At 39.9% G+C, this 13,103-nt stretch overlaps 1 protein-coding gene across 1 annotated transcript in view; it reads left to right on the top strand.

The window, feature by feature from the left end:
* Window positions 1-1,325: 1,325 nt before the first annotated feature.
* LOC306769557 (diacylglycerol kinase delta) overlaps window positions 1,326-13,103 on the top strand; it is a gene marked incomplete at its 5' end in the record, with an annotated part of 97,589 nt that continues 85,811 nt past the window's right edge. Inside the window, 2 exons of the mRNA XM_079258221.1 lie at window positions 1,326-1,418; window positions 5,680-5,784. Of these exons, the coding sequence (XP_079114347.1) occupies window positions 1,326-1,418; window positions 5,680-5,784 (198 nt within the window). The remainder of the gene's footprint in view (window positions 1,419-5,679; window positions 5,785-13,103) is intronic.

The raw sequence follows: 13,103 nt of genomic DNA on the forward strand, positions 1-13,103 counted from the left end.
CTCTCTGCAAGGCGAGCACCACCGGAGAGACCCGCACGCCGCCGCTGCTGTTTTTGACCACCGGCCGGCTGACGAGTCACCCAGGCCGGCAACAGGAGCGGGGAGACACCGCCACAGACAACCGTCCGGGCAGGGGACAAGCTGGAGGCAAATTGATAAGCGAAGGTAAACAGCAGCTTCGTTTTTATCGATACACGCGAGCGCACAGAGGTGTGTGTGTGTGTGTGTGTGGGGGGGGGGGGGGGGTTATTATTTGTGTGCGGAGGAGGACGTAGCAACCGGAGGTGGGGGGGGGGGGGGGGTGCTCGTTAACGTCGTCGCGCAAAAGACGAACGGAGCCAACTGGAGCGAATATGCGGGACTTTAACAGACTGTTGATGCTGTCGCGATCTCTTTACATTAAAACACGGACGGAATGAATGACAGTGCAAGAAGCCTGTTGTTCGCCCATTATTTAATTTATTAAATGATAAAAATAGTCACATGTCTTCGCTACTCCTGTTAAAGACGCGTGCGGTCAAGTTGGTTGTCACCGGCAGCGGCGGCGGCGACGAACAAGAGATGCGGACAGGCTTTTGAATAGCGTGGACACATCGTAATCAAGGAAACGCGCACGCGCCTGGGTGGCACTCGTATAAGTGTTTTTTTATTTGTGTGTTTTCATTGCAAATAAATAAATAAAAGACCGGTTCGATGCATGCGAGGTGCTCGCGTGCCGAAAGCAATCGAGCTCGTATCTCATTAAGGAACGCGGAATAATGCTGCACGTTTTTGTTTTTTTTTATTTTTTATTACTGATTGTCATCATGATCGCCTTTATTTTTACACTTATATATGTGTCACAGTTTAACTGTGCGCCTGAGAGTGTTTCTACGTGAACTGTAAACCCAGGAAGAAGTAAAGAGGAACTGAGAAAGAAGTGGCTCTTATTGACTACCCTGCTGAAAGTTTGAAACAGCTGGAACACTTATTAGAGCTGCTCTAGTTTTGTTCTGTTGTTATGTTCTAAACTTTCAGAGGAGTTGTCAACTTTTCCTGCCTCTAGATGAAAAAAAAATCTCTTGTGAGTTTGGTTTTTCTGTCCTAATCAATAATTCATCCCTCCGTCTTTTCCAGAGTCGAATAGAGAGATCAGCACAGTGTGGCCCAAAGCCCTGCAGCTCGTTCAGTTCGCCGTCCTCGTCTCTCCTTACTCCACTTGGCCAAGTTTTTGCCTCATCCATCCCTCTTCTTCCTCCTCTGCACCTTCTTCCCAGTTTTCTCTCTTTCCCTACATTTGTCTTGCTGTTCTTTCCTCTCCTCCGTCCTTCACCTGGAAACACATCATGGCATCCAAATTAAGCCCAAACGTCCTGTATGTTGCGGGGCCTGGTGAGTCGCTGGGGTCGCCCCAAGCAGACTCTGAAAGGACTCATATCGTGAGTATTTTTTCAGTCCTTGTTTCTATTTACAGCTACCAAAAGTACATAAAACTCTACACCTACTTAATAAATCTGAAGCTTTTGAATAAAGCAGTAACAAACTAATTTAAAGGTTCAAAATGTGTAGAAGTCATGTTTATTTAACTCAGACGACATCAAGCACGTGTCAGTGTATTTTTTGTTATAATACCAGAATGTAATCATGTTCTAATAGTTAAAATTAGAACAAAGTTCAAGAGCAATATGTTCATTACCAAAAACAGTCGGTCAGCGTGTGAGATTTTTCTTTTACGAAACTGCAGCATTAGTCAAGTAAATGCATTGAATTTCTGTGTATTTTTGTTCACTATTGACATTATTAATTTATTGGTAGTGTTTCTTTACATCTAGACTCAAACCCATTCAGGTGAAAGGGAAAGTACATCTTCTGTTTTAAGTTTTTAATAATAAATAGTGACATGTTTTATTGGAAGGCACCTTTTAAAACACTCAAGGACATAAATAATACCCATTGTGACATAATCTAGACAAAAAAATAATGATTTTGCCCTTTTTATTTCATAAAATTAGGTAAATACAACCTCAGAACAACATGACGTGCTGGGTAAATGACCATTTTTGTAATCTTTGTTTTATTTTCATTTTAAAATATGAATTCAATTTCATTTTAAAAATGTAAATTTTCCTTTTTTTTTTCTTTTTTTTTTTTTTTTAACAAAAAAAATGTTTTTGCGTAAACTGCTTCTTTAGTAATAAAGTGGACAAAAGAAATACATCCAGTTGCGTTTACTTTGACCTGGATGACTGAGAATCTACGCCAACACAGCAGTTTGTTGATTTGCAGTATTCAGGTGTGCCAAGGAGGAAAGATATCTGCCATGACCTTACAGAAGCAAATTTCATGCCCATTAATATGTGAAGGGTTATAAGGTCTGTACTAAACCATGTAAAGTACAGTGTTCTAGAGTGAGACACATGGCATTTAAGACTGCTCTCAGTCATCATAGTACTGGACTTCCCAGCAGGCCCACCACAAAGTCAGACCATGAAACTAAAAAAAAAACCAAGAGATACATCTCAGACTCTACTGGCCTTAGTCAGCATTTGCAGTGTTAACCTTTTAAAGCCTGACCCATGAAAAAATGGGAAGAAATGTTCATTTATTTTAATGTGCTGTCTTTTTTCGGTCCTTTAACAAAATGCAACAAAATAAAAAAATAATTTTTTTGGAGGGATATTTACCATTTGTTATCATGTTATCATGTAATGTGTCAAAATTATTATCGTGCAATCTGCTGCTTCCTGGTATCCGTTAGTGGCAGAAGACCAGTTTCAGATTCTACTTAACAAGATTTTGAGCAAAGTTTTAACCATGAAGTAATGCAAAATGTCTGTAAATGGTACATTTGGCGTCATACGGTTAAAGTTCATGACTAACCCTTTTAAACAAGTATGGCTTGTTTAAAAGGGTTACCAGCAAAAATCGTCCTTTCTTTCATGAAAATCAAAATCCGAATATTTCCATTTTAAACTTCCTTTGCCTACAGTAGCGTTTGGACCCGTTTCTGACTTTACATCGAATCACCTTTGATATTTGTCATCAGTATCTCCAATGGAAAATATATTCAACCTATCAATTGACCTGTTTGGTTAAATAAATGTTATATATATTCAGAAATCTATGTAGGCGGTCCTCGGTTTACGAAAGAGTTCCATTCCTAGCGCTGCAACATAACCCAAAATTTGGTGCAAGTTGGATTTTTATCCTTAAATACCCCATATTGCCCCCTTGAACACTAAATAACTATTTAAATCCATGAATTATACATCATATTAATAGAAAAACAGTACAGGCAATTAAAATACACTGAGGTGGCGTCTCAGCCTCCGTGTCACGCATCATAAGAGCTTACGTGGACCCTCGTAACTTCAAAACTTGCTCTATTTTTTTTTTTTAAATTTACATTTATTTAATGTGCGCGTAAAGTCAAAACGATGTAAGTCAAGAACTGCGTAACCCGAGGACCGCCTGTATACAGAAACATCTGTACAGAATATGAATGAGACCCCTAAGTCCCAATGGGAGACACCGCCCAAGGTGTTGGATGATGAAAGGGCTAAGATCCTGTGGGACTTCCAGATTCAGACCAACAAAATGGTGATTGTCAATCAGCCAGACATAGTGGTGATGGATAAGCAGCAGAGGAAAGCCGTAGTGATAGATGTATCTATCCCCAATGATAGAAATATCAGGAAAAAGAAGCATCAGAAACTTGAGAAGTACCAAGGAAGAACTGGCGAAGACCTGGAAGTTGAAAGCATTAGTGGTACCCATAGTCATTGGAACACTTGGGGCCGTCTCCCCCACACTGGAGAAGTGGCTCCAACAGATACCTGGAGAAACATCAGACATCTCCATCCAGTAGAATGCGGTCCAAGGAACAGCTAAGATAACTGTGTAGGACCATCAAGCTCCCAGGACTATGGTAGAGGACCCGAGGTTGAGATGAATAGCCATCCACTCTACCCAGAAAAGATGGGAAGGGTGGGAGAGGGAAGAAATTGAGCGAACCACAAGACGTCTGGAACAATGTCTTGTAGACAGACAGGATCATAATGGAGATATGGCCATAATGTACAGCATCCAATGTGAAAACCAAACACAGCCCATCTTTATAAACACTTCAAGCACAGTGGTGGAGGTGTCATGATATAGGTGTATGTCGCAGTCATATTACCAGGATGCCTTATGCATTTAGTTGACAATGAAGTCCTCTGTTTACCAAAATATTCCAGAGTCTAATGTGAGGCCGTCTGTGTGCCAGCTAACACTTGAAGTTAAACTGAGGGGTGCAACGGGGCAATAACCCCAAACACAGCAGCTGATCGACAATAAAATGGTTAAAAAAGAATCGATAGTCCAGTCAAAGTCCAGATCTAAATAAGACTGAAAAGCTCTACATGGATGAGTACTTGTAAAACTCCCCGAACTGAAGTACTACTGTAAAGGAGAAAGGAACAAAGTTCTTCCAGAAAGATCTGAAAGACCACTAATGCCACACATCAACAACTCAAGTTACTCAAGTGCTGGAGATGGCTCTGTAATCTGCTGAATGAGATTTACCCCATTTACACACACAGCTGCTGCATTTTGGCCCTAGTTTTCAGTGGTGACTTAACATATAATATGATTTTGTTGTTTTACCAACTAAATTATTATGATTTTTATTATTATGTGCAAATTGGTGAAAATTTAGTACTGGCAGAGGTTGTGCTTACTTGGGAGACCACAACACACAAAAAAAAGATAAATCAGAAGGGTTATGTAGGGTAACATAAACATGAGATTAAATAAATGTAGCTCAATTTTACTAACTTTTTTGGATAACCCCTGGCTGCTGCCTGGAGAATGGGGCGGGGCTGGATATTAGGTGGGGTTGGACGTCCAATGGGTGTGGTAGGATGTCAAATGGCCGTGGGGTTAGGGTTAGAATTAGGATGATGGTTAATCTAATCAAAATGTTGAGGGAGTGGGGTTGGGCAACCTACGCCCCTTCCTTGTTCAATGAACAAGGACGTTCTTTCAGCTAGTGGTTTGAAAACCACTGCCTCTAGATACACTGGTGTATCTAGTCAGTGGTGTGATCATCATTGTGATGATCTCTAGATGTAAATCTGGAAAACTGTGAGAGTCTTCAGAAAAAGGAAAATAAAGTGGTTTTTGGTGAAATCATTTTACAACTTGTACATGTATGGAGTGTAGATGTGTACAAATTTCTAATATTTTTGATAAATATGGGATAAATACCTTTACAAATACATAAGCAACCCCTGAAATTATCTCTGGACCCCAGTTTGGGAACCTACTTTCAGTGGAGGTGGCATGAAGTTTTCCCACATTACATATTGCAGTGTCATGATATCGTGGTCATATTTTCTATAAATCAGCCTAAGCTGATGACACAGCAAAGTTTTGGCAACAGATTCCAAACTCTTTGTTACCAGTCATTCTCTCAGTCGTACTGCTGTGATTGCAAAGGTAATTTGCCCTTTTTAGTTTAATAATGAAGGTCATCTAGCCATCCAAACACCCCGACCCAAAGCCTTCATTAGATGACAAGCACACCTTGATCCCTAAAAGAAAAAGGACACCTTGCTCTTTCAAAATGGAGGGGATAGGTGCCAAATGATAAGACCAAGAGGAAGATTTAAGTCTGCTTTTTTTAGTGATTTACCACTTTTTTCACTCTTCTTCCAGACTGGAGAAGGAGGAGAAGAGTCGTCAGACAGCGAGGGAGAACAAGAAGAGACCTCACACAAGCTGATCCGGAAAGTGTCAACCTCGGGCCAGATCAGGGCTAAGGTAGGAGAAGATTGAGCTACGTGTCTTTGTAGTTGGCAACAGATTCAATGCTGGTATTTATCGACTAAAAGTCCAGTGTGGGGTGACATTTAAAATGTTATTGTCATTTAGAGCTTTAGCATTAGCGAACCAAAGAGCCATTAAAATTAAAGCTCCTCAGTTAGTTGGAGAAAGTCACTGAAAAGTCCCAGACGTTTTCACCAAGGCCGTGCTGGTAGCCCCAGTTCAGCGCTTTAGTTCCTCAGTGATTTCACAGCTAGTATCAAAGAGAATCCTAATGCGTAAAAATGCAGGCGTTAATGTGGGTTTGACACCATTCAAAGGAGGCTTCCCTCACAGTAATCCCAGTTTTATCCTCCATCTTGCTAAATGTATGAACCTTTCATTTTCACTCTCGCCTCTGTTTCTCTGTCTGCTGTAAGTTTTAAATCAGACTTCTGATTTAATCTTGACCCGCATGTGTGAGTGTGCTAAAGGCCACCTGATGCTTGATCCACTTCCTGCCTGCGTCACGTTTCTATCATTTACCGCTACTGTGATATCTCCTGTACATCTCTGATCTGGAGGAAGTGATTGCACTGGGGGAGTTTCACTTGTTATTGGTCCTGTGGCACCTGCTTATTGGCCTCTAGTCTCTGCTATTGATTACTTAATATTAGCTTCTTACCCATGGACATACACATGGATATGCAGTCATTTGGTGTTAATGAGGTCACACCCCACAATGGTAGTGGTACGTGTCAAAAATATGACTTTTTGGGGATATTTCTAGTTTAGAGTCATGAAAATCTTGATTTTTGATAAATATTTTTATAGAAATTGTCCGAAGAAAGAATTGAAAACGGATGATATGATCAATAAGCCAAATCCAAGTCTTAAAGCAATCCAACTGTATTTATTCACACAATTGTATAGAAAGATTATTAATGAAATTAATATTTCATAACAGTTTAAAAGGTTGTTATTGTTGTTTTTGAGGAAATTTAAAACAGCAAACCAAAAGAAATACATATAAAAATCCCCCCCAGCTCCCTCCTTTAAGACCATCCTTTTAAAATCCCATTTTAAGCTTCTAAGAAAGATTTTTTTTTAAAAAAAGTTTTTAATTTGAGGGTGTGGTTTTACATGAGGGCTTCCTGTGATGGCGCGGCGCACCCGGCAACCCCAGTCTCCATGGGGACAGCATCCCATGACGCCACATTTTTCAGTCACTGGGAGATCATGGTATTGGATATTGGTCTGGTATTGATCAGCTGATCTAATTGGACACTGACACAATGCAGCATGTGTATGTGAAAAGTACAGAGGGTTGTCATGGTTACAGGGTCACAGTTATGGATGCCAGGTATGACCCGACAGTGTCCTCTTTTCAGTTTTTCTGATTATAAACGGCTCAGTTTGATGTTAAAACGACATTGTGTTGTATTTATCTTTCTTTTTTTTTTATTCAACTAAATCATTGTTGATATGACAAAAAATTCAGACTGTTAGAAACATAAGACCAAAGAGGATGATAAAACAAGTACATTTGTAAGTACTTTTAGACATTTATCTGAGTGTATCTCCAGGATTTTGACGTGGAACAAACCATTGCGGACAAATTTAGAGAATTTAAATTCGACTAACAGGAAAGTCAGAAGTCGTCACTGAAAGCAGCTTCAGATGGAGCTTTTAATACTAAGATGCCTCATGCTGCTCCTTCTCATGGGCTGCAAGGAGCTGCTGCCAAAGATGTTGGATTTACCTGACTCTGCGTGTGTGTGTGTGTGTGTATGTGTGTACGGTGAGTAGATTGTATGTACCTCCAGTCATGTGACGTAGCTTAATCTAGTCATCGACCTGAGGATTATGCTTGAGTGACAACAATGTCTTGAGCAGATTAATACATTTGTGTGTCCTTTTGATTTGTTTCCGTACACACACAGCAGGGATCTGCATATGTGTGTTTTACAGTGTGTGTTTTACAGCAGTTCTGCCCTGTCATTTGCTTTGGCTCACTTTGTCCCCATCAGTTATCGTGCTTGTTAAATATTGCAGTGTGTTAACACACTCGGTAAGGAGGTGCTGCTTCTTATCAGCAGTGACATGACATTATCCAGCGTTAGATCAATCCAGTCCCTCAGATGTGAAGTGATTGTACGGTAGCCCTCTGTTGGTGCAACTGGATATATTTGGGCGTAAAGATGAGCTTTGTGGTGTGATGGGAGTCGCAGAGCAAATGTTGTTTGTCTTCTTTTTCTACTCGCTGAACATTCAGTGAAGTAGTTTGTCATGAGTGTAAATAAAAAGCTGTTTTTACATCCCTGCTCTGCTGAGTGTGAGGAATCCTCAGTCTGCTCCATAATCACAATGAATGTGACCTGAGAGATTTGTTAATTGGTTGCCTCAACGCTCAGATTCTACTCACCAGATTGGATTTTAAGACTGATGGAGATTGATTTGTGTCACGTGTCTTGGCGGGAATCTATTTCAGTTTACGACTGACCTGTTTATGGAAGAAATTCTAAAGAAGCTGTAAGTCAAACCTTTATTGTTTTTGTTGGCACGGTGGTCTCAGCGTTAATAAATGCACTTTGTAAACCACAGAGCTCTCTGGTTTAAGGTCGTTGCACGTTGTCTTCAGCCTCCCCCTCACATTTCCTGTCTGCCTGTCGTTTTTATTGTACTGTCCCGTCTGTGTTCAGCACATCATCATCGAGCAAAGCAGCAAATACAAGAAAACAGGACATGTGACCTGTCAGAAAACAAAAAAAAGAGAGAAAATGTAACATTTCAGTGTTTTAACACTTTAAAAAAAAACAGGAAATGAAACAAGGAAATGAAAAAGAAAATGAAATAAAAAGAAAAAAGGAAACAGAGTGAAACAGTCTTTTAGAAGGCAAAGCAACAAAAACTAGAAAGAAAAAAGAAAGTATGAAAAAAAACTACATAAAAGATGAAAACAACAAACATAAAAAATCAACAAAAGTAAAAATGTCACATTTCAGAAAAAAGAGACGCAGTTCAGGAAAAGGTTTTTAGAAAACATCAGAAATTTGTCAAACCAAACAAAAAGAAACAAAACAGCAGGAAAAGTGTCATGAAAAGAACATTTCAGCATGAATAGGGAAATAAACAGAACATGGAACATTTTAGTGAACAAAAACATAATAGATACATGTTGAAATTTAAAATACCAACCCACCACAAATAAAAACAAAACTGCAACATATCAGAAAACGACGACTAAACCAGGAAGAGAGAGCCGTTTAAATGTCAGAAAACATAAAAAAAAAACAACCAAAAAATAACCATGGCAACGAAGAACCAGCTGAGTTTTTCCAAATTTTCTTTCACTTTTCAGTTTATCGTACTTATTAAACCTCTGAAGTGTTTTTACTTCAAGGCCTCCAAAGTTTCTAAATGGTTAAAAAAAACATGTCCCACAGCACTTAAGTGTACAACTTAATGTAGTGAATTAGAAAATCTAAATATTTGTGTCTAAATTCCCTTTAAAAGCAGAATAACGTCTTCAGTGCGAAGACGAGCCTGAAAGTGGTCGAGGACTTGGTGGTAGATGGCGTTGACGAGCAGCAGGCTCTGAGCAGACGTTTGCCGTTCACGACACTCGCAAAGCAATGAGAGTTTATAATTTAATGATGTTTAGACGTTTGTTAGGAAGAAAAACGAACTTTGTAGAGGTGCTTTTCTGTACAACCTGTACTTCATTTCTTTATATATAGCTGTTAGGGGTGGGAAGTGCTTATCAAAAAAATCGAATATCAGGATTTTTTTGCTTCATGATCTTAAAATCTTTTTTTTTTTTTTTTTTGGTGAAAAAATCTATTTTTTTCAAATAAATAAATATAATTCATGATAAAATTTTTGTAATTTTTATTGTTTTTATTTATCTTTTTACTTGTCTTCTTAGGCAGTATAGCAGCAGAATGATGGTCTGGCTACTGTGTTGTTTTTTCCTAAGTGAAATCAAGAAAAATGACAAGGAAAAAAAAGTTTTGTACAATTTTTTGTTTTTAGTCGAGTAAAATCAGCAATATTGAGGAATTGTGAAAATCTCAATTTGAATCAAATCGGGACCCAAATAAATCGAAATCGAAGCGGGGCAAAAGAATATCGTCCCAGCCCTAATAGCTGTTTAGGTTGATGTTGACATGAAGCATCAACCAGTTGCTGCACACCATGATGAGAATCTCCCGTTCCACCACATCCCAAAGCTGCTCTGTTGGACTGGGATCTGGTGAATCTCCCGTTCCACCACATCCCAAAGCTGCTCTGTTGGACTGAGATCTGGTGAATCTCCCGTTCCACCACATCCCAAAGCTGCTGTGTTGGACTGGGATCTGGTGAATCTCCCGTTCCACCACATCCCAAAGCTGCTCTGTTGGACTGAGATCTGGTGAATCTCCCGTTCCACCACATCCCAAAGCTGCTGTGTTGGACTGGGATCTGGTGAATCTCCCGTTCCACCACATCCCAAAGCTGCTGTGTTGGACTGGGATCTGGTGAATCTCCCGTTCCACCACATCCCAAAGCTGCTGTGTTGGACTGGGATCTGGTGAATCTCCCGTTCCACCACATCCCAAAGCTGCTCTGTTGGACTGGGATCTGGTGAATCTCCCATTCCACCACATCCCAAAGCTGCTCTGTTGGACTGGGATCTGGTGAATCTTCCATTCCACCACATCCCAAAGCTGCTCTGTTGGACTGGGATCTGGTGAATCTCCCGTTCCACCACATCCCAAAGCTGCTCTGTTGGACTGGGATCTGGTGAATCTCCCATTCCACCACATCCCAAAGCTGCTCTGTTGGACTGGGATCTGGTGAATCTTCCATTCCACCACATCCCAAAGCTGCTCTGTTGGACTGGGATCTGGTGAATCTCCCGTTCCACCACATCCCAAAGCTGCTCTGTTGGACTGGGATCTGGTGAATCTCCCGTTCCACCACATCCCAAAGCTGCTCTGTTGGACTGGGATCTGGTGAATCTCCCGTTCCACCACATCCCAAAGCTGCTCTGTTGGACTGGGATCTGGTGAATCTCCCGTTCCACCACATCCCAAAGCTGCTCTGTTGGACTGGGATCTGGTGAATCTCCCATTCCACCACATCCCAAAGCTGCTCTGTTGGACTGGGATCTGGTGAATCTCCCATTCCACCACATCCCAAAGCTGCTCTGTTGGACTGGGATCTGGTGAATCTTCCATTCCACCACATCCCAAAGCTGCTCTGTTGGACTGGGATCTGGTGAATCTCCCATTCCACCACATCCCAAAGCTGCTGTGTTGGACTGGGATATTTGGTAAACTCATCTTCATGGCGGAGATGATGTGAGCTTTGTGACATGTTGCATCATCCTGCTGGAAGTTTCCATCAGAAGATGCTGCACTGTGCTCATAAAGGGATGGAGATGGTCAGGTAGGCTGTGGTGTTTAACTGGCGCCCAGATGCAACCTGTGTTTTATACGTTACGTGTCCGTCAGAACAGGTGTGTAAAATGACGATGTTGAACTTAGTCACATTTCTCTCTGCATTATTTCTGCACATGATGGAGTTCTGCAACCCAGTTTGCTATGAATCCAGAGAACATACTGTAGCTCATATAGAACTGCAGATCAATACGTTGCATCCAGAAACATGGTGCATTGTTGTGGCAGAAGGGCAGCATGATTCACAGTTTACTAAAGATCATCAACACGTGGAAGTGATAAAAGATGCTTATAGAGAGTTCTTAGTGTTCACTTCTGGTCAGCCTTTTGCCTAATTATTGTAGATAAAATAATAACCTACCATTACGTTTCTTCTTTGTGTTTATTAATGACGTTTTGACCTGTTGGCTTGGAAATCATGTGAGTTGTTTTTCCAGAACGCAGACGGAACAGTACATGACACATGCCTCCTGTTTTATCTCCATCGGACATCTTCATCTCTCTTCATGCAGACAACTATTTGCTGTGCTGATTGCCCTGATAACATGTGGAAAAAAAGCATTTTTATTTGTATTTACATTATTATCAGTAACAGTGGTGTTTATTTAGATTTCCTCTCATGGTGTTTGTGGGTTAAATAAAGAAAAAGAAAATAAAAAAATTAAAAAAGACTTCACTGGAGTTATTAAATATCACTATGTTTACAGCAGTATATAAAGGTTCCTACTGAAGCATAATGATGTTTGGTGCGTTGTTGTAGACACCGGATGGAATTGTGCAACAATAGAGGCTTACGTTAGATGTGCTGCAGGGTTTTCATCAACTCCCGATTTACAAAAGTATTTCCTGCTAAAATGTCCTAAATGAACGTGCAGCTTAGTATCTACACTGCTGGGACGTCCTCTTAAGAGGTCCCTAACGATGAGTTAATGGACCTGGCATCATCCAATAAGATGGGACACCTTGTCTTTCAACAAACCCCATCATTGGTAAAGTCTAAGAGGTACATGAGTTGTGCTATAAGCTACCACAAAAGTAAATTGTGTTTGCCCTTGAAGCTTGATGAAAAAGTGACTTCCTTTCGGTGGTAAAAAGCTGTAACTGGTAACCAATGTGCTGCTCTCTGAGTGTCTTTCTGTTTCCTCTGAGCTTCTCCCTGTCTGCATTTGTTCTCTGTATTGTACTCGCTTTGACTCAAAAACGAGTGGTTGAAGGCAGGAAATGCGGCACTTCAGTTATCAGTAAATGGTAAGTCCTACATCCTTTGTAACTAAAAACACAACTTAATTTAATTTAATTTAAAAAAAATTTCTAATTTCATTTTATTTTAATTTTTTTAAAAATTTAATTTAATTTAATTTTATTTTTATTTGTTTGGTGAATTTCATTTCCAGGCTACATTCTGCACAATTTGTACCCAAGTGGGCTAAACCAGGGAAATAACAGCTTTAATATTAGAAACTCACATTGTTTTAAAGGAAAGATGCTCAAATACATTATAAAGATATTTCTATTTACTGGAAAGTCCTTTTAGAAAACGAATAATAAACAATCTGAAATGTCTTGAAAAGGAAATTTGTGCATTTTCAACAATATTTTTCCTCATTTTATTCATGCATTACGTCCCAGATCACAATGGATCAACAAATTACCAAAACATTTATTTCCAGGTATCCAGAGCTGATAAAAACAGCATTTCATATTACTTTAAGAATAACTTGTCAAGAGCTAGAAGTTCCTTTAAATGTAAATTTTCATATCTGTGTAGTTATCCCGACCGCCTGAACTGACTCAGATTATATACTGAAATATCAAGTTATGTCTTGTTATTTCTCTGCCTTTGAAATTATTTCTGTTTACTTAAAATAAAAAAGCAACTTTACATGAACATGA

This window comes from Telmatherina bonti, assembly GCF_933228915.1.
Source record: "Telmatherina bonti genome assembly, chromosome: 18".
Classification (NCBI taxonomy): domain Eukaryota; kingdom Metazoa; phylum Chordata; class Actinopteri; order Atheriniformes; family Telmatherinidae; genus Telmatherina; species Telmatherina bonti.